At 41.3% G+C, this 23,053-nt stretch overlaps 1 protein-coding gene across 2 annotated transcripts in view; it reads right to left on the bottom strand.

Annotated features, from left to right (window-relative positions):
- The window catches only part of LOC144519265 (lamin-A-like), a 31,368-nt gene extending 8,564 nt beyond the window's left edge, over positions 1-22,804 (bottom strand). The window contains exons 1-5 of one of the 2 annotated variants that reach the window (XM_078252277.1): positions 22,675-22,804; positions 20,465-20,844; positions 2,287-2,443; positions 1,113-1,238; positions 245-415 (exon numbers count right to left, since the gene is read on the bottom strand). In XM_078252277.1, the coding sequence (XP_078108403.1) occupies positions 245-415; positions 1,113-1,238; positions 2,287-2,443; positions 20,465-20,799 (789 nt within the window). In that variant the 5' untranslated portion in view covers positions 20,800-20,844; positions 22,675-22,804. The other variant, XM_078252278.1, reaches the window with a different exon arrangement.
- Positions 22,805-23,053: the final 249 nt, after the last annotated feature.

Here is a 23,053-nt window from a genome sequence, read left to right as displayed (position 1 = left end):
TTAAATTCATTTCCCTCCTGTATGTAGATAAGAGACAAGCTAAAGAAGGAATTTATACACTGACACTGAGTGTAGAAAGGGTGTGAATCAATATGCATTACCTGAGCTGTGGATGTTGGACTGCTCGTAGCTCACTAAAGCGATTAGCAAACCATCTACACATGAAGCTGAACTACAATTAGGAGCAACAGCCTCTACTTGCACTCTAGGTGGCGAAAGTGTCTCCTGCAGCATCCGGACGTACCTTAGAGTTGTAGGTCTTCTCGATCTCCTCCCTGTAGAGGCGGACCTGCTCCTCCTGTTGGGCTCTCATCTCGACCAAGGCCTCGGCCAGCTTGCTCTCAAATTCCTGCTGCCGCCCGCTGTCTATCTGCACGACGCTTAACTCGTGCCGACGCTTGGACTCGCGCAGCTCCTACGGACACAGACAGGTTGTGGATGGCATCAGTCTTAAGAGCACTTCGTTTTTTAGAGTCGCTTTTCTCACATGAAGACTAACTTAGACTTTTGTTGATTAGAAGTCTATTTGACTTTCTCCACTCTTAAACTAGTAAAAGAGTAATTTGTATTGATGTTTGCTTGCTTTTCTATTAGGCACTATAAACACTAAAAGACTCCACCTGTAGAAACCTGTTACGGTCAATGAGCTTAATTGCATTGATTATTTAGTCGCTGTGCAGTAATTACTTGTTTACATAGTAAAAAGCTCCAGCAGAGAAGTCCACCTCGCTGGTGACCTTTAAGCAACTTCTAATCATTACGTTTAAATTTGGAAAACACCTCTGTTGCCAGTTGTGGTCAGGACTCGACTACGACCACAACATTGTGAAAACTGTGCCTTCATTACGGTCAAATCTAAACATTTAAATACTTTTACAATTTGTATATATTTCTACTTGTACTGTGTGTTTTATCATGTATGTGAAAATAAACTGAGATTAAAATAAAGGAGCGGTGAGAGGCAAAAAGAAGAGACATATCTGAAGGGGAAATGCAAAACAAACAAGCAGGAGGTTGGAAGCGAATCAATATCCTGTAGAAAAGATGAAAAGTAGGACAGATGACTTAGACAGCTGAATAAAAATAGAAGGGTTCAGGTGAAGAGTGGGAACCTCGCTGTAGATGTTCTTCTGGAACTCCAGTTCCTCCTTCACGGTCTGCAGGCGGTTCTCGGCGTCCACTCTCCTCAGCATCTCATCCTGCAGCTGCCTCTTGGCATCGGCTAAGCTCCCGTCCAACTGGGAGGGAGGAGGAGGAAAGAGAAATGTTTCTTTAATGGAGGCATGCAAGTAGGAAAAAAATGTAATCGGTGCAGCATTGTTTGAGCTGTGAACTATTCTTTTAAGAGAATACCATGTAGTTCCTGAGTGTGGCCAGTAGGTGGAGCAGGGCCACAACTGTATCTACATCAGTCCTTAGGTAAACTTCATTGATAAAACAAACAGCAGAGAATGCAACCTTGTCTGGCTCACCACCTTGTCCTCATTCATAATCAACTGCCTGGAGGGTTTACATTAAATTACTACTTCCAGCAGGTATTTGGGCAGTTGATTTCAAATGTCAGCCACTGCAGCTTTGCACTCCAACAACTGACTGCTTCTTCTAACAGATGGCAATCAAGGATTTTAACCCCCCCCCCCCCCCATTTAAATCAATGCAGGTCTTTAGGGGTTAACAGACTGTTAATTTAAATGGTAACGGGACCACAATGCTTTGTGTTTACGAATTAGAGTGAATGGAAAAGACATCCAGCGTAAGCTGAAATCATCTTGATATTAGTGTAGATGCAGCGATATAAATAAGCATGCATTTCTGACTAGGGCTGGGTGATATGGAGAAAATCAGATATCACGATATTCTTGACCAAATACCTCACTATCGATATTGTGGCGATATTCTGGGGTTGACAATTGGTGCTTTAACAAAATATCTTCACCCTTAGATTTTAGATAAATAATCATCAGTAATGTGGACATAATGTCTAATTGGGGAAAATGCAAATAATAGAACAGCTAGAACAGTCTGGTAAGTTCACAACAGTACATCACTTTACTGTAATGCAGCCTTTAAAACCAGTAAAAGACAACACTTATGTCATATCATGATATTACGATATCCAAAATCTAAGACGATATCTAGTCTCATATCATGATATATTGCCCAGCCCTACTTCTGACATTTCTTCAGGGTTTCTGAACAGGTTTTTATTTGCTCTGACCCTTGAAACGTGCCCCTCCTGCCAACAACAACAACAACAACCACCACCATGAATAAAGATGTTTTTACCTTGGCCAGTTGGGCCTTGAGGTCCTTCACTTCAGCCTCCAGGGTCCGCTTCTCTCCCAAGGCAGTGGAGAGGGAAGCATCTTTAGAGTTCAGCAGGGCCTCCAGGTCCCTCAGCCTGGCCAGCGCTGCCTCCAGGTCAGACTCCTTCTTACTGTTCCTGTAGACATGAGAGAGACAAGATGTAGACGTTAGTTTGCTGTGACCCTTCGACACTGTGTCATTATCACCCCCTGCTTTATACTTCCATCATATCAGTGTTGGTGAGCATCTCTTTCTCTCTGGAAATGCAGCTGTATTATTTTTTTTTTTACATATTACATTATTTTGCTGTTAATGACGTTGCAGTTTGGATACAGAAGATTTGGCTTCTTTGGAGCTCTGTGAATCATCTCATGTTGCTCTAAAAACTCTGTTATAGTTTAGTGGCATTGAACCTAAGACATTACTTGATACTAATTTGAAATTTCATTCTCCTTTTCTTTTTTCTCTAACTGACTTTGAACTGCTTCCATGTTTCAAAAAAGCCATACAAATAAAGTTGCCTTTGCCGCAAAGTTTTCACATAATGCACTAAAGGTTTTCTGTGAAAGGTTTACATGACATGTTTTCTCTTTGCCCAGTTAATTTGTTTCTTTGGCAACTTTGAGTCATGTACTTTTAGCTCCCATTAGGTGTCACATCTGCTAAGTTAACGATAATGCTACCCGTTCCTTCATTTCTGCTTAAAGTGAAACTTAATGAGCAGTGGACAACTGTGCTGCAGTGACAGAAGTTGTGGACGACACAAACTGCCATTGTACTGTGCAGTGAGAGCAGCAGTTGTCCACTGTTGATGTGAATTGCCAACACATCAACGTACTGGTATTAGCCTTCTGTACTGAGTAAGAGCCTATTAAACTCATGTGCATGTGTTCACCGCCTCTCCACTTACATCTCTACAGGAACCAATTTAGAGTTCTGGTTGGAAAGAAAAAAATTGGATACAGCCATGGAAAAAACAATACATTCCCAGGAGAAGATAAATAGAGCAGAGGGGAGAGAGAGAGAGAGAGAGAGAGAGAGAGAGAGAGAGAGAGAGAGAGAGAGAGAGAGAGAGAGAGAGAGAGAGAGAGAGAGAGAGAGAGAGAGAGAGAGAGAGAGAGAGAGAGAGAGAGAGAGAGAGAGAGAGAGATTGTTAGCAGTATAGGTGGTTCATGCACAGCCAAGAAGGAAATGGGCTCCCTGTTATTCTATTTAGCCCTGTAGGCTAGTCTTCACTGTCACTAATAATGGCCATCTGCTGGGGGAGATGGCTTTTAAGTCCTCCGGTCACTGCCACAGGCGTTAGGACAGCCAGTGGAAGGATGAGCAGGCAGAGTGAGCTACAGATACCCTCCACGGCAGAATAATGACTTACAACAAAGATTGAGTTGATTCACAAGCTATTACCTCAGAAGTGAAACTGTAATTTGTGGGTTCATGATACAGCAATTAATATATATTACTGCATGCAATAAACACCAATAGGAAGAGCTTTAGAGGAGCTTGTAAAATGCTTGCTGAAAAGAGCCGGGACAAAGACCCAAGATGAAGTGGCAGAAAAACAGCACAGCACTGTGGCTGCCTGCTTCAGGGAGAAATGGAAAAAAAGCAGAAAGTGGAAAAAGCTGTCTTTTATGTCCAGCAAAAAGTCTCAAATTAAATCCAGAGAAAACATATCCATGATGCTTTACAGATGTACAATCAAGCTTGGAGAACTTGAAAGGCTAATTATTATATAAGCCTCTCAGACGCTCATTGTTCAGATTTAAAAAAAATAAAGAATAAAAAGAGGAAGCACAGCTCAGTGTTTAACCATCATGTACATGCGCGCACACACACACACACACTCTCTCTCTCTAAAAAGGAAGCACAGACTTCCTGCATTGATTACCTGTTTCGCAGTCAACATCACACCTGATCAGACATTTTCTCCAAATGTTACAATGGATAGCATACAGTCAGTTTCCAGTTTATTGTCCACCCCATTTATATCAATAAGTGTAGGCTCAATAACAGAAACACCTCTCTCTGCTGTACAAACTAGCTGAAAACATTAGAGGAATTCTGAGTAGATCACACAGATTGGGAAGTTTTGTTTCCAGTCAACATACTACAACAAGACACAAGACTGTGACTCTTTACGACCCAGGTGTACTAGTACTCAAGACTAGCACGTACACACACACACACTTAACACCTAAAACACTCCCTCAATTCTTGAACCTACAAAGACTGGAGCCTACGGTGACACAGTCATCCGTCCCATATGAACATGCGAGTCTTCAATCAGTGTCAAGATGCCTGTAAGATAGGGAAATTAGTAGCTGGGGTAAAATTAGACTTGTAACTGCTTTTAAAATGTTGTAATGACTATTATCTTGTTGTGACTATAACAAAACAGTTTAACCACCTCTGGCTGGGCCATGCTCTCTAAGACTTGTATAACTCTAGGCGTTTTGCAAACTCATTGTTCAAGGCTGCTGCTGTTATTGTGGAACATTTTAACCACAATACTGCTCATTAACATAGTATGGAATAATAAACCCCGATCAACCAGAACAGGTCTGAGACAAAGATTACATTAGGGATAGGGATGCATTAGGGATGTGTGCACACACTTTTTTTCATATTTGTTTACAACTTGAGATAAACATTACTTAATACTTTATAGCTCTTTGTCTAGACGCTAATTCTTTTTTCTATTTTACCAGTGTGATGAATGCTTGCGAGTGTGCGGAGGTGGCTGCTGCGACGCTCATTAGTGCTGATGGGCCCAGCGGCTCCGGTCGAACAGTGAATTATTTGACAGAAGTGGGTTTTGGTATATTGACATGCTTTGTATTCTCTTCATACAGAAATAAAGAGAGGGTTCCTTACAGCAGAAAGTCATGCAGTGTAACAATTTCATGAATGCGCTTAATAGAAACGTCTTACTGTATACTAACGTGGCTTCAGTACAAGTGCTCCCTATGAGATGTACCAATTACATGACTTGTTCTGTGAGAATAACAAGACTTTGAGTGTTCTACCATGCTAGCGGCTCTGTGGGGTGGTAGTTAGACACAGTGGTGCTTTAAGCTAAATGCATACGTCAGTATGCTAACATGACAACAATGACAATGCTAGTATGCAAATGTTTAGCAGGTATAACGTTTATGTTCACCATCTTAGTTTAGTGTGTTAGCATGCTAACATTTGTTAATTAGCACTAAAAAAGGGACACTCATTTTCAGGTGACAAATACGGGATTTCTTTCTGATTGAATAAAACAAATTCAATTAAATCTAGAGTATAGTTAGGTTGCCTTCTTCAGAGGCCAGCATGAGTTACCGCATGGCAGTACCGAACAATTCAAAAGCCTAAAACCAACTCTATGTTGGTACATAGCGCCGTAAATTAATATCACAGGAAGTAGCGAAGAGATTTTCAAAATCTAGCAAGGAACTCCTGTGCATTTTTGTGTCTCAACAACACTGTGCTGTGACAGCATTTTTATAATAACAGGGTGAGTTTTCAACATTTTCAAATTGGTGGCAAATTAAAAGTGAGGCATTTTATTTTTTCTTTCTAAGTACTTTCATTCATTTTCTGACCAAACCGTGGGACTCTGGCTTGTAAAATGACTCCTTATAATGTGACCATGTTCTATTGTAGTAAGATCTGTGGATTTAATACCGATTTGAAGCCACAATTTTAAATAATGTAATAAAGATTTGTTTTGTTTTTTTATTTGCAGGTACTAGTTTAGGACCATTTAGCCTTGATGGCTCCTAGGAGACCACATCAAAACCTGGTCTGCTAGCAAATATTTAAATAGATTGAAACAGAAATCAGCAGATGAACAGTGAAAAAACATTCCAACCATTGGCTTTGTTCAACATATTTAAAACAATGTTGCCTTTGCTTCTGGCTCCAGGATGTTGGCTAAAACAGTGTGTGGCAACAGAAGGACACTGGAAAACCGTGTGTGTGTGTGTGTGTGTGTGTGTGTGTGTGTGTGTGTGTGTGTGTGTGTGTGTGTGTGTGTGTGTGTGTGTGTATTTGGGCATGTTTGAGTCTATTCTGCACTGTGTGGGAGTGTTGGCTGCAAAAACGGTGTGTAGTGTGTATGTCCCTGCGTTGTATGTCCCTGTGCATGTGGGATTCGTATATACTATTTACATTAGCCAGTGCAGGGTTTGTCTGAGTTCTTCATGCAGGCATTTGCTTGGGACTACCTGTTTATATAATCCAGTATGTAGTGTGTCATTAGAGAGCCTCAGCATAAATATCCTCCGACTTTCTGTTTACATTCTGTTCCATCAAAGCCTCACAGTCTGTGCTCTGAACACACGTGTAGAGAAACTCTACAGTTATTTTTTAGGAATCACACTATTAACATTTACAAAACAATACACAGTCAGCATGAGACTAACAAATGTGGTACCAAAAATGGCTGCGAGCCAACAGATGAGCAAACAAAAGCAGATTACATTTGGGGAATTAGGTAAATAAAGCCCAAAAATACCAGCCTTTTTCCATCAAGATAAGGAAAATCTGTTGCAAGTCAAACAAGGCGGCAGAGTTGTTTGTAAGCTTGCAAACTAAAAACAGACCTTTGTGCAAAAAGTCAGCGCTGCACAATTTGTATTCTGCTGTTAAAGAATTTAAATCAGAAACAGAAGTGTAATTTCTGCAACTTTTTATTTGTAAGTGTAGACCACTTGTCCTCCTACACACTAATGTCTGCACTCAAAAAACAAAAAAAATTACAAAAAAATAATTATTCCACTCTTTAAGCTGCAATATGAAAGCTTTTTATGCATTTTCTTAGAGAAAATAGAGTAAATGACACATTTTGAGGTACACAGACAAAATGGGAGCTATTGGACGGAGACCGTGTGAGACGGGGGAGAGGAGGAGAAGAGAGGTTGGTGGGGGGAGTGTGAAATGGAAATGCCAGAAAGAAAGAGACAAAAAGAAAAACTGAAAGAGGGGAATAATGGAGACGAGAAATCTGAGGAGGAGGAGGAGGAGGAGGAATGTGTTGGCTCGGCTCCCAGCCTCAAGGATGACTCACAGCTATCTTTGTCCATCCCAGTAACGAGAAACGAACCCCGCCTCGTAGAGTGAAAGAGAGAAAAAAGCCCACTCCCCCCTGTTTTGCTATGCCGTTGCCGTGGCAACCAGGGTCTTGCCATCAGGCCTCCTAGTATGCCGTTTCTACCACGCTGTGGACGCAATGGAATAAAAAAGCTGTAGACTTTTCTGTGCAGGTTTTAAAAATACCTCAAGACTCAGTGGGTAGAGCAATACTGAGAGGTTTATGCCTAAACCTTATACTGAGAGGTTTATGCCTTGACACAGAGGTCCAGGGTTCGAGTCCGACCTGTGGCGATTTCCTGCATGTCTCCCCCCCTCTCTCTCCCCTTTCTCACCTAGCTGTCCTGTCAAAATTAAAAGGCGAAAAGCCCCAAAAAAATTATCTTAAAAAAAAAAAAACTCAAGACAGAGGGTGTTCTTTTTTTACACTCCGGAAAGAAAGTCTAACCTATAATTTCTACAAGATGTGGCCGCAGAATAATTGCAGCCAGCCACACGGCCAAAAACAGGACATTATGAGACACTGATGCTTGGAGATGGAACTACAACTTAACCTCAATTTTAAATATAAATTTAGCAATTTTAGAGCAGATCCGAATTTAAATTAAGAAAAAAAGAAAAGGACATTATATATTTTCGTGTACAATTTTTTACAATTTACAAGAAGCACTATTAATGTACTACTCTGCATTTCTAAAACAACAACAGCAGAAGTTAAAGTTCATCATCTAAACTTTGCACTAAAGGAGCTGCTTCCCCTGGTTTTCCAACTTTGCAAACCAAATCCATGCTCTTGCTACTATAGGTCAGCTTAGTCTGTCCTGCACTTGGCTGCACTGGATCCCGTTTAAAAAGTAGTTCACCCAAGTTACAATAAAACACATTTCCTTCCTCCCCTCTACTGCTATCTACACATACATATACATATACCCCCCAACCGGCACCGTCAGACACCGCCTACCAAGAGCCTGGGTCTGTCCGAGGTTTCTTCCTAAAAGGGAGTTTTTCTCGCCACTGTCGCACTTACGCATTCATGCATGCTCTTGGGGGAATCACTGGAATTGTTGGGTCCTTGTAAATTATATTATCTGTAAAGTGTCCTGAGATAATTCCTGTTATGATTTGACACTATAAATAAAATTGAGTTGAATTGAAACAGTGGCACTCATAAGTTTATGAACCCATGCTAAAGTTGACTAAAAAGAGGAATAAAAAAAATCATCTTTTGGAAATTGATCTTAATGCTTTAATACAAAAAAAAACTCAAGACAGAGGGTGTTCTTTTTTTACACTCCGGAAAGAAAGTCTAACCTATAATTTCTACAAGATGTGGCCGCAGAATAATTGCAGCCAGCCACACGGCCAAAAAACAGGACATTATGAGACACTGATGCTTGGAGATGGAACTACAACTTAACCTCAATTTTAAATATAAATTTAGCAATTTTAGAGCAGATCCGAATTTAAATTAAGAAAAAAAGAAAAGGACATTATATATTTTCGTGTACAATTTTTTACAATTTACAAGAAGCACTATTAATGTACTACTCTGCATTTCTAAAACAACAACAGCAGAAGTTAAAGTTCATCATCTAAACTTTGCACTAAAGGAGCTGCTTCCCCTGGTTTTCCAACTTTGCAAACCAAATCCATGCTCTTGCTACTATAGGTCAGCTTAGTCTGTCCTGCACTTGGCTGCACTGGATCCCGTTTAAAAAGTAGTTCACCCAAGTTACAATAAAACACATTTCCTTCCTCCCCTCTACTGCTATCTACACATACATATACATATACCCCCAACCGGCACCGTCAGACACCGCCTACCAAGAGCCTGGGTCTGTCCGAGGTTTCTTCCTAAAAGGGAGTTTTTCCTCGCCACTGTCGCACTTACGCATTCATGCATGCTCTTGGGGGAATCACTGGAATTGTTGGGTCCTTGTAAATTATATTATCTGTAAAGTGTCCTGAGATAATTCCTGTTATGATTTGACACTATAAATAAAATTGAGTTGAATTGAAACAGTGGCACTCATAAGTTTATGAACCCATGCTAAAGTTGACTAAAAAGAGGAATAAAAAAAATCATCTTTTGGAAATTGATCTTAATGCTTTAATACAAAAAAAAAAAAAAGAGGAAAAATCCAATCTTTAAGGACACCAATTTTCTTTGTGAATGAATAATGTATCGTAAATAAATAAATGTTCTTCCTTAATATAGAGGCGGCATAAGTCAGTACATCCCTATGTTAAATTCCCATAGAGGCAGGCAGATTTTTATTTTTAAAGGCCAGTTATTTCATGGATCCAGGATACTATGCATCCTGATAAAGTTCCCTTGGCCTTTGGAATTAAAATAGTTCCACATCATCACATACCCTTCACCATACCTAGAGACTGCCTCTATGGGAATTTAACATAGGGGTGTACTTACTTATGCCCCCTGTATATTAAGGAAGAACATTTATTTATTTACGATACATTATTCATTCACAAAGAAAAGTGGTGTCCTTAAAGATTGGATTTTTCCTCTTTTTTTTTTTGTATTAAGGCATTAAGATCAATTTCCAAAAGATGATTTTTTTTATTCCTCTTTTTAGTCAACTTTAGCATGGGTTCATAAACTTATGAGTGCCACTGTACATACATTTTTGCCCAGGCTTTAATATAATTGTCTCAGAGATTTCTGCTGCCACCCCAATATAATTAAAGCGAATGGCAAATTTGTTTCATTTGTAATTTAAATTTAACATATCTTTCTGGAAACAGTGTCCTCATTACTCTGTCTGGATAATTCACAGACCTCACTGTCAACAGTTTTCTTAGCGACGAATAGACACTGATAGTATGCTCTCTGGTTAAATCCATTTTCACTGTTTGTAAGCACCACAAATGAAATTTAATTCACATACATTTTACTGAGGCGGTAAATAAAACCAGTTGTATCTGTATGGTTACAGTAGTAACCACTAGAGAAGTGAGATTTTTTATTTTCTTATCTTTTAAAGGAATTTGATTAGCATTCCCATTTATGGCAGTTGCATGGAAAAAGCAAAGTAGCTGCAAGGGATTGAGATACCTACATGCACACCGACACCTGGGAGCTGCCCACTACCTTGTGCTGTTTACCACAGAGCAGCTCCCCTGCAGCGATGGGGGGGTTTAGCGCTTTGCACATGGGCACATCTGTTGAAGCTGTGGAGGAACAGGGGGGGGCATCGCATTCATTTCACCCATGAGGTTTTTCCCTGCAAGTGTGTTTTAGCGAGTTTCTCTCTGTAAGAGGCTGCAACAATTCATCACCTTGCTCATTTCCTGTAGTCCTATTCAAATAATTCCTCTGACATGCAGTGTGTCCATTGATCCATATTGTATGTTACTATGTAAACAGTCACACGCCCGTCTGGCAAGCATGTGTGGAAACGTGTGGGTGGGGTTTCCCGATGACTCGCTGCTCAAACACTGAGGAGAGGAAAAAAAGGGGTTCTCCTAAATTCCCTATAGATTGTCGAAAAATGTTCCCTTCTCCAATTATAGCCCCTCTTTCATTTTTCCCATCCTCACTACAATTAGTTTCAACATTCACAAAGTGGCTTTATGTGGAGAACACTGGAGGGGAAAAGGTGACTAAGAGGAAGGTTGTTGAATAACGGCAAAAACCGAAGTACACAACCTCAAAGATGCACTGCTGTAGTAAGTGCAAACTAAATGAATACATACATGTAGTACAGCAGGTAAGAGTTGATCCACACACACTAAGATAAACAGATGGGAGGAGTGCCAACCAGGATCTCAAGCACACACTGCAAAACGAGCCGTGCAGGCCTGTTAGCTCAAGTCAACTGCGCTTTTCCAAGTACGTTTTGCAACCCTCTCCCAAAAAATGCTTTAAAGTAAACACAAGCTGGCACATGATGGTTTCCTGTGTCTCTTTAGGGATGAAAACACAATAACAGGGATTGTGTGTGTGTGTGTGTGTGTGTGTGTGTGAGAGATTAATCACCAGAAACCGACAACAACGCAGCCTTTGCCAGGGGCCACCCGTACACATCCACATGTGGCAGATGGGAACAGAGTTGCTAGTGTTTTCAGTCTTAAAACAGAGCACATGTCCACCGTGTCTGATTTCAGGGAGCGAACTTCTGACAAGAGGGAGGGGACAGACAGAGAGGGAGGACATGCAATGTTCTCTCATGTCAAACATGGTTTTTGTTTAAGCTGTCTGCAAAGCAAACTCTGTACACTGAAAAGAATGTTCTCCCTTTGTGCCATTCATGCCTGCGACATTTTGCATTTTTTTTAATAAGGTTCCTCAAACACAGCGTCCATCAACAAGTGATAAAAGAAGAGGTGTCCTGCCTTTTAGAAAAAGGCTAAGCCAAAAGACATATGAAACAGCCCTTGTTCTTCCCTGCATGATTAGTTGATGATTCATCTGAGAGTGAGTCAGATGCCGGCTGCCCGGTCTTTGTGTTAAGTTTATAAGCTACTTTTTACTGGTACTGAATCCCATTATCTGCAAGGACTCACCATTTCACTTTCCATTTTACAGTGTCATAAAACAAGCAAGAGTACACAGGGGATCAAAGATAAGGAATGCTAGTGATAAATCAAGATAAGAATTGTTAATAGTTACTATGTCGACTAAGGGTTTCCTGTTAATCGTCCTTGAAAAAAATCTGACCTGAAAAACGCCCATGTGTACAATTGTGATGACAATGAGTAGATGACAATTATGAGTAAAGATGACTTGCTGAGCCTGCAGTCACTTTAAAAAACAAATGTTGCATCCTTTTGATAACAGGTTCAGCTGCATTGCTTCAACATTTTTGCTTCAAGTATACAGGAATATCTCACTGCCAGAAGAGACTTTATAAACATTGACGCTCCGCACATATGTACTGCACATTAGTTGTACTTCTTAAATTGGCAATTTGCATCATTCTGATTGGAACAGTGGCTCAATTAGCATCCTAGAGTTTAATTCTCATTTGCATTAACAAGAGAACTCCCCGGTGTATCACCACGCTTACTTATGCTCCACGTAGTAACAACAGATTGTGTTTAGCCTCCCCTCCAATGAGGCACGGCACTCTTTCCAGCTGCACTGGGTTATAATGAAAACTCCACGGGAAGAAAGAGTGGCTAATGTTAGCTTTACGCTAAACCCATGTGGCATTTATGAGACCGTGATGAGCTTTGGTCAGCATTATTTAGCTTTTGGTAGCGTATGAGGGAGAAAAAAAGAAGGATTTGATGCCTGGAGTGCAACCAAGTTGTGGTTGTGGGACGAGCCTGGCGACCGGTGCTCTCACGCGACCTACAGACATACAGGAAACGCAGGAGAGCTCACTGGTGAGTACTCAACAGATTAAACAGAAACACAAATGTGTTCTGGCAGCACACATCCAAGACAAACGGTGGAGTTTGTGTAGTGCCAGGTGAGCTGTAAAACACAGAAAATTGCGCTGTGTTGGCTTTCCTGTGATTGTCTTAACTCTGGCACTCTGTGTCCTTTTTTTTCCTTTGGCAAACCCCACCCAGCTGACAAGTTAAAAAAAAAAAAAAAACATGCAAACTATGTCTCAAGATGCCAGGGGAGTGTGAATGTGTTTGCGTGCTTGTGTGGGTCCTAATAGACAACAGTTAATGGAGAACATCTGAGACATCTCCGATTGTTTCAAAGTTGAAAGAGCTCCCTCAAAAACTCAGTGTCCTGTATATAGTAGAACTGCTCTAAACATCCCATTTAACTTTAATTCATTTCAGAGCAAATGAGCGTTTTGCAGATCCACCCAACCTTGCCCACTCCCCCAGTGGGCTAGTCTTTGGGCAGAAAGACTGGGGTCCCGCCATCTTAAAGTGATTTACCCTGTCCACGTGCGAGTGAGTCATCGAGGGCTTGGCTGACTCTGAAGGCTCTATGGAAAGTCTGATTCTCTCTCTCTCTCTCTCTCTCTCTCTCTCTCTCTCTCTCTCTCTCTCTCTCTCTCTCCCCCCCTCCCTCCTGGTCCAAGTCCAACTCCCTCATTACTCGCATACGAATAAACCAAACAGAGACGGCTCCATACAGCAGCCATTCAGTACATTTACAGGCCTGCCACATCTGTCCTCCATTACAAAGCACTCTGTTAGGGGCCCAAGAGAACAAATAGTCATCAGACCAGCCAGCCATACCATACTGGCATTATCTGGAGGATATAGTAACGTTTACAAAACTAAACTGTAAGAAATCATCATAAACAAATACCTACAATACCTCTGCGAAATAAATCCGCCGTATCAGAAAAGAAGGTGAGTAAAGAATAAGAATTCTGTAAAATACAATAATCAGTTCCAGAGCTGAGACGGTTAATTCATAATTTGCAATTACTTAGATAATCAGACAGTTAATCATTTAAGTAATTCTTTAAGCAAAAAAAGAAATCTGTCTCTAGCTTCTCAAATTTGCTGCATTTTCTGTTTTATATCATTGTCAGTTGAATCTTTGGGTTTTGGACTTGAAATTGTGACCATTTGTTTAAGAGCAAATACCTTTATATTTCACTTTCGCTTTCAGTATCTGTGGTTTAGCTACTGCTGCTGTGTGATGTCACACTGTAGAGAAACTTAATAACAAATGTGAAAAAACATCAATATTAATATATCTCTTTAAGATAATTCAAGTCTAAATTATTATCACTCTCATATGCAAAGCACAGTTGTTGTATTTTTGAAGTGTCTTAAATGTTGTGACGCTTAGAACGAATGATTCAATTTACCACCATTTAACACCCAAAATCACGCCGGGCTCTCCTCTGCGCTCTTTATCTGCCCTCGCATGACTCAATAAGACAGACAATTGTCTGCTGTCACATCACACAAGCTGAGATCATCGTAGGCGAACACAGGGTTCCCCGCCCCCTCCCCGAGGCAGCCACAAGAACAGAGGAGAAGTGTGATCAAACAGCAAAGGAAAGATGTATAGCAGCCAAATAAACTCTGCCGCTGGTGGTTTGACAGTGGTTTGCAGCCCGTTTCTGGCCTCAGGGAGCACGACTCATGACGCTGAGCTTGCATTTAATCCATGAAATGCTATGTGTTCTGGAGTATGTTTAATTTTGTTTCACATTTAAATCTAAGGGGGGGGGCAGTTCCAGGCTCCTGGTATTGTGCATGCTGCCCCACTAGCATGAGTTCCTGGGACACTTACTGGGAATTAATCCATTGTTAATTTAATTAGTTCTACCTGTGCTTTTCCTGATATGAAAAGTCAACATGTCTGCTGTGAAAAAGGTCTATTGGTGGAATAATTATTGAATCTGAAGGATGAAAGAAGCCAGGAGATGTTTCCTAATGGCTACCGCTGGCTTTGTATTATGGTGATGTTGTCAATTATGAATGAAGTGGACAGACGTTTCCACACATTAGTGTTAATAGAGAAATACCTGTCATGGTTGGTATTTGACAACACAGAGTTGGAAGAACCTGGCAACCTTCATTTTTCATCCCACTGATTACTCTGCTAATAACCGCAACGTTACAGTCATACATTTTTTACCAAGTCTGCATAATCAAGTCTTTTAGGTGTTGGAAGGAAGGTGCATAGAGTATAATGTGCCATAGTTTCCACTGAAGCTATACCATTTATCCGCAGTACTAAAGAATCTTTTGTTTTAGTCATTTCTTGTAGAGATGTCAGCAGAAAATTAATCTGCAACTTTTTTGGTCTAAATCTTTTTTTTATATATATATATATATATATATGCCAAATCTCTAGTTTTAGCTTCTAAAATGTGAAGGTTTGCTGTCTTTGGTGTTAGCAAATTGAATCTCTTTGGGGTTTGGACTGTTGGTTGGATAAGAAAATTGGGATGAGCATTTTTCACTATTGGACCAAGCGATTCATTGAAACTATATCCTGCAGATTATATAATAATAAAAGTAATTGTCAGACAGAGCCCTAGTTTCTTGTTTCTGTAACGAATCAGATTTTTTTTTTGTAACTACCAATAAAAAGGCAATTTTATATATAAATTATATTTAAAAGAATGAAGTAATACAAACAAACTACTAACAAATACAGAAACTGTTGCCACCAGACTCTTGAAAGAAAGCTTCACTTAAAAAAAAAAAAAAAAACAGCCGAGGCATTTGAAAGGCTTAACAGCCTGATCACAAGTGGAGTGCAGGCTTGCTCTTGTCCATTTTAGGAAGAGGCTTTGAAAGCAAACATTTTATCTCAACAGACTTAACATAAGCAGCATGAATGACTCCTCCTGATATCCACAACATGGCCCGAATAATGGAACGGATGTATAATGTGTCACCTTAGAGATGTATGTAAAGTTTTCCTCAAGCTAAATATAGAAACTTTACTCACTAAAACTCAAGCTGTGACTAATATTAGACCACCTTTTATGACGTCGACCTCTGTCACCGCTCCATCACGCTCTCCCCCTTTTACTTCCTCTTTTTCCTCTCAGGATGAAGGGTGGCTCAATATTACAAAGCTTTTGTTTGTCGCATTGTATACGTTGCTTAGTGTGTGAGGTCTGTTTCCTTTGTACCATAAATATCAGAGGCGTAGCTCGGAGATGACAATAAAAACTATGTGAAGTGTTTGACGAGGCAAATGAAGTCTCCAGATCGTAACGAGTAAAAGGTCAGAATACAGCTTTACATCTAAATGGGCTATTATGAGGAAATGTAGTTCACAGTAGAACAAACACTTAACTGAATCAAAGAGAATTGTGGGTGATCATGAGCAACAATAAGCTGCAAAAACATATGGGTCATATTTAATAGAAAGCAAATATTCCAAAGAAAGGAAATGGGAATGTGCTACAAGATAAGAGCACTTCCTGCTGGGTTAGTCGGCTTCAACATTGCATATCAGTCAACGAATACAGCACAAGTACATGTACATTGTAGCACTGAATCTTTGTATTATGTTGAGTTTCAGAGTCTTTGCTGCGCCTGGACACGTTCCACCACAGCACTTATTTAATCAATTTTTTTAAAACATTGTTCCAACAGACTGTCTAAGAGCTTCATCTACCTGCTGCTGCCACACCCTAAACCACACTGTGCCAACAGGTGGGGCAGACTCAGACAAGGTAAATCCCTGCTCTTATGTATTCAAAGCAAATCTGATCCGGTAAGGATTTGGCAGTTTAATGTTCAACCCTTGCAGCAGAGTCTCGTCCTTATCAGACACACCATGCCCGAAAAGGAGCAGTTCAAAGATTAGTGTTTTACTATCAAAAAGGGGCGTCGCCTTTGATTTCAGACAGAGACAGTGCAGCAGATTCACAGACACATGCACGCCACAAACTACATTATCATTAATACAGTTAACTCGGGCTACAACTAACGATTATTTTCATCTCTCAATTAAATGGTAAAAAGTGCCCATCACTATGTCCTAAAGCCCAAGTTGTCATATTCAAATGGCTTGACCTAAAGAGATTTAGTTTAAGATCACAGAAAACCAGCAAATGTTTAAATTTGACAAGCTGGAACCGGTGAATTTTTTGGCATTTTTTATTAAAAAAATAGTTGATTAAGTGATTGTCAAAATAGCTGCCAAATTAATCATGTAGTCGTTTCAGCTCTATTGTTCACATATGAGCGCACATCTTTTGCAAAAAATAGTATCGATAAGGCAAACTGTTACATAAAATATACATGTGTAGATCGTAAATACTCCCTACTCTACTTTGCCTGGGTGAAGCATTAACTAAGGATTTAGAGGAAGAGTCCCGCCAGTGACACTGATGAGCCAGTTCCCTCACAAAGGCTCATGTTTCACTGCCAGCAGCACTACTGGAAGGTCGGACTGGGCATGAAACACCAGCCAGACACACTGTTTCACTATTAAAAGGAAAGATAACTGAACAAGGTCTTAACAAACCTGTTCTGTAGCTCAGGGACTCATATTCACTGTTTTCTGACCGGTTGTTGTCCTCCCTTGCATACCTGGCTCCAAGCTTTACACTTCATTTTACAGCACTACATTCCAACCACACATGCTTTTGCAAAGTTTTTAAACAGTTTTGAATTATTTACAAGTCAAATAGTGCTGTAGGGAGAATGGTTGACATTCTGGCGCAACAGCTTGAGGTTTTGCCTCATGGGGGGGAAGACAGCATGTGTTCCCGTGCAGTAGTAGTTATGCAAACAAAGACGTGTGTGAAGAGACGCAGTGTCATGCCTTTGGGCTAAGCAGGTGTGTCCAGTCAACTGAACTGCAGTGACGGCCCCACCTGTTGCTCTGTGTTCTGTCAACCTTGAGGGGAATAACCAAGGACACCAACAAAAAGTCAACATATTGTGAGACGTAGATGTCCAGTGTTTGTTGCGCCGCCGTCTGCTGCTGCCACCTGAAGCTGAGCTCCGCGGGCCGGGCAAAGTAGAGCCCGTCACAGTGTGTATTAATAAACCTGACTTCCAGTTACAGTGAGTCCACAGTCCCACTCCAGAGGCCATGAATAAACTCTGAGTCACCATTACCACCCCGTCACACAGTGGAGCCAAGACTCCCTGAGCTCCATGGCAACCAAACACCAAACACACTGGCTGAAGTATAACAGATAAAGCCGGCCCAGGCTGGATTGAGTGATTCTCTTCCACCACACATGCGTCAAAAGATCTGCTTCCTTAGAAACAGTGTTGCTGCTGGAGAGCTGGTGCTTCTCCTGCCAAGTATCTGAAGAATTACATGACATAGGGGATATTCTGGAAGTGAATAATTTAATAATACTTCTCTCTCAACACTTTCAGGACGGACACACACACACTTTTATCCGGAGTGCACAACAAAGTCAACATCCTCACCCACCTACAGTATTTGCAAACTAACAAACCATAGATTGATAAGCTTGGGGCAGTGACACCACATTGAAAGTCAAAACCCCAAAACCACAAATGAGCCACACTGAAAAGAACTTTTACATTTTTATTCGTCTTTCCAAACGCTGCGCTGAGCCACACCCACTGAGTTGTGTGTACATTCACATGGACACGCTTCACAGTTCACATTCAGTGAATAATGTCAACTTCGTGAAAAATCACAATGGTGCTAATTGTGTTCCCCTTGTACACACACGCTGCTCTTTCAACACTAAAAATATGTCTTCTGTTTGTTTTTTTAAAAAAAAGGCATGTGTTGAATGTTTCTTTCTCTATATTCTGTCACTCTAAAAAGGGGATCCTTCTGTGACGGAGCACATGCAGTCTGACATGTGAGTAAATGCACTGGGGGAGTACGAATACTTTCTATTTAGTAGTGTCATTTTCTCAGACCCCTCTAACCCGAGGTGCACTTTGCCAAGACGGTGACACATTCCTCAACAGCCACAGCCACTGAGGCCTACGGCAGTATTCTCATCTGAACACATTCGCCTAAGTAGCTGAAACAGCTGAGGAAAACACTGTTAACCTGCTGCTCAACACCACTCCTCAGGTATACTGTATTAATCCCACAAGGGATTTCACTCTGTTGTTGTTATATATATATATATATATATATATATATATATATATATATATATATATATATATATATATATATATATATATATATATATAACAAAAACACACACAGGCCCAAATACTCACATACACAAACATGACATAGACATATGCATTATGTAAGGAGATACTGTCAGAGCGAGGGGGCTGCCTCGAGCAGTTGGGGGTTCGGTGCCTTGCTCAAGGACCCCTCAGCAGTGCCCAGGAGGCAAACTGGAACCACACTCCGTACTTTAACCAAGCCAAGTCCACACAGACTGAGCTACTGCTGCACCAAGGGATAGAAGGAATAATATAAATTGTACACCACTACACCTGTAGTTAATCATTTATTACCCGCCACACACACACAGTCACTTTTATGTGACTTCTATTTGACTTTTCCCTAGTAAAACTTTATCTTTTAAATGTGATTAATGCAATATACCAAGAGTACCACGCTAAACTTCAAGACTTCTGTGGCACTTCACAGTTTGTTTAAAATGAATAGAAATGATTAGAAATATGTTAATACTGATCTAACTCCAATAAATGTGCAACGTAGAGCTTTTAAAGCAGAGTTGTGTCAAACACTGTAATGAAAGACAGACATTCTGTCATTAGGGCAGTAATTCTACCTTCACAGAGCAGGCTGTGTTTTAAAGGTGCAGCCCATTTGGCTGAAGGTGTGTCATTTCCAACTTCCCCGGGGGCTTAAAGTGACACAACACTTGCCAACTGATAAGTCATACAAACTTCACCACCAGGAATGTAATCTACGGTATGATGTTGGGTATGGCTGCATGCTCCACACTGCATTCCAGGTAGAAAATAAGGGGGTTGCACCACCTCAGTTGTACTGAATAGCAGGTGTGAACTGGAGGCATAACAGCACAAAAAAGGTAAAATTACAACATTCAGATCCACACGTTCAGTTGCATTGACTGCAGCGCTGTCTTAACCACTACTATGTTTTCGGAACATAAAACAAAGCCTCAAAAACCTGAGCTGAAATGCAGATGGCTCTGTAGCATCATGAATAACGCTTATTTAAAACAAAAACAAATGCAAGAACAAACCTGCTCCAGCTAATGTGCAAAAGCAAGTACAGTGACACAATAACAGTGATCAAAATAATCATAACCATAAATTATGTCACATATAACTTATTCTCATTTTACCTTTGTGGCTTAACTTTGTTTTCCAAAAGAATGATGTATCTGAATTATCTTGTACTGTGCTACAATAGAATTAAATTCTCATGTACCAGAGCTACAGGGACATTCCCAAGTTACTGTGGGCTCAGTTGCCAAAAAGGCAGGGAATTCCCCCACATAGCAACCAGACAACAGCACATAAATGTTATGTTATCAATACTGCAACACAACTTGAAAGCTTTACGGACAGCTCCTGGTGGTTGCGCTGACTTTGAAGTACAACTGCATGAAAGCCTGTTTTATTCTAATGCATTTGACAGAGAAATAAGAGATGCACAAAATACTAACTACATGTGTGCACTTTGTGACATTCCTCTTGTAACAAAGCCACTCCCTTTCAAGCTCCACCCCCCACATGCTCCTCCTACCTGGCTTTGAGCTCCTTGTGCTCCTCCCTGATCTTGCTCAGCTCCAGCTGCATGCGAGCTCGCTCCTTGGCCACCTGGTCCAGGGTCTTGCGGGCATCGGCCAGCTCTGCCTCATAGGCCGCCTTTATGCCCGACACATCCCTGGTGATCGTGGACTCCGACTCGGTGATGCGCATTCGGAGTCCGGCGTTCTCAGACTCCAGCGAGCGCACCTTGTCGATGTAGACAGCCAGCCGGTCATTGAGGTTGCACAGGTCTTCCTTCTCCTGCAGCCTGCTGATGCGGGTCGGGGAGGCAGCACCACGGCTGGTGCGTTTCTGGCTTGGGGTTTCCATGGCAATAATGGCTCAGCAAGAGGTGCAGAGGGGGTGAGTCACTGGCTGCGGGGGAGGAGGGTGAGGAAAGAAGAGTTAATGAAAACTACAGTATCAAGGCTGCCTTGCCTGGAAACACAGTGCACCTAATCACGGGTTGAATCACACGTTAAACTTCAACAGAGTTTATTCTGAAGAAATGTTCCAGTCTTGCGTAACCATGATCCTTGTCTGGGCAACCCGCCTTCAATGCTGGGTCTGCTCAGTGATCTGCATGATAATGTATTCCAGGATCCATTTTCCACAGTCAGCACATCTATAAAACTTCATTTAATACCTCTTCAGTATTTAAATTGTGTGGGGTTCAAAGTAATTTGCAGATGCAGAGCTCTTTTACAGGAGTGTGATTTGGTTTTCCTCGGTTCTTGTTATTTTAGACCTCAGATCTTTTGGATACAAAAATCCCTATTATTTTACAAAAGAAGGTGCTAGAGCTTTCCTTCCCTTTTACTGCTTTTAGTGCTCCTGATAACAACCCTCAGTCACACTGGTATTTCCACTGCCAAGTGTGACAGACTGTCATAACACACGCCTTGCTATTCTCTCCTCCAGCTCCATTAAATTGTTGTAGGAGCCGTTATGCCACTTTATGCAGTGCACTCCTAAGCAAACATATTTCCCACAAACATCAACTCCTACCTTAGGCTCACTCATGCAGCAGTAGCCAGGGACACAAAAATAAATGAAAACACTTCCCTTCTGCTCTGCCCTCCACAGACGTTTTGGTAAAATAGAGGCACACCACACAAAAGAAAGCTTTTAATTGCTTCCACAGCGTGATCTGCAGTGATCATCTCGCACACAACCACTTGCACCAGCACAGATTGTTATACCAAAGTGTTGACTCATAATATCAAGAAAAAAGCTACAAGATGCCCTGATGAAGAGACATACATCTGCTTTAGATGTGTGCTAACAGAATAATGAATAAAAGAGCACAGGGGTAGATTTGAAATTGAGGGGGAAATAAGAAAACAATCTAAACATTTCAATCTGTAAATCCTATAAATCACTTGGAAAAAAACATGTGCAATAGGACTAAGTTTTTCCCCGTGTCAGAGAGCTCTATACAACAATTATGGATGGATGAGGCCTTCAACAATATTAATAAATGTGCCAGTATTGTTATCATCAACTGCAACTGTGGCTGAACAGGTTTTAAAACTTAAATCATATTTCTCAGCAGCTAACCACACACACAACCTAACAGCCCTTTCCCACTGAACGGCGGGAAAGCCTACTCCAATTTTGGTTCATCAGTGGGTGGACTTTACCATCCATCCCTCCACCCCCATTATCTAAAGTACACAGAAGGACATGCACGCCCTGTGGGTGGGATGGCGCACACATGCATGCACATGACGCGTGCACACGCCCACAGGATCAAACCCATACACTCACACAAGTACTCTCTGGCCCAACTTTGAATAAATGAAGCATCCACTCACACTCCAAAATGTGGCGTGCACTACCAGGTGCTGTCTGATGTTCCACTCTTCTATAACAGCAGGCAGTAAAATGAGCTACAGTTTTTAAAGTTACAAAGTCCTTCCAAACCACTCCCTGACAAAATGAAACTATGAGCTGACTAAACAAGCTCAACAAGCACTATATTATGAGCACACTATTTACACAACAGCAGCACGGTCTAACAGTGTAACAAACAGAAATCTGAGTAGAACCTTACCTCGGCTGTGTGGGAACCTCTTGACTTCAGCCTGCTGAAGGGACTAAAAGTGAGAGTACAGGACCTTTCTAGAAGTTTATCTGCTGGTTTGAGTGTGTGTGTGTGTGTGTGTGTGTGTGTGTGTGAGCTGCTGTGAGTGTGTGCCATACCCCAGAGGAGTGTAGAGAAGAGGATCCGTTGAATAATGCAGTCTTGCTCTCTGCTAGTGGGTGTGTGCGCCTTTGGCTCGTGCCCTGAACTGCTCTCCTAGCTGTCGCTCACTGCACACTGTACCTACTGCTGAAGAGGGAGAGAGAGGGCGGGAGCACAAGAGAGCGGAGGAGGGTGGGGCGGTGAGGAGGAGTCAGGCTAGACAGACTGTGTGCGCACTCACACAGAGCAGCTGCAGAGCTTTATCTCTCCCTGCACTGGCCCTATCTTTTCCTTTCTCATTTCAGTCAGACAGAGCCCTCGCAGACAGACTGTCCTCAGCGACTGGTGCAAGTGGTCTGTCAATAAAACACAGTGACACTGATGATACTGAACAGC

The sequence above is a fragment of the Sander vitreus genome, chromosome 6, assembly GCF_031162955.1.
Source record: "Sander vitreus isolate 19-12246 chromosome 6, sanVit1, whole genome shotgun sequence".
In the NCBI taxonomy this organism is placed as follows: domain Eukaryota; kingdom Metazoa; phylum Chordata; class Actinopteri; order Perciformes; family Percidae; genus Sander; species Sander vitreus.
The sequence above is the reverse complement of the archived record's forward strand: the minus strand, read 5'-3'. Positions and strand labels throughout refer to the sequence as shown.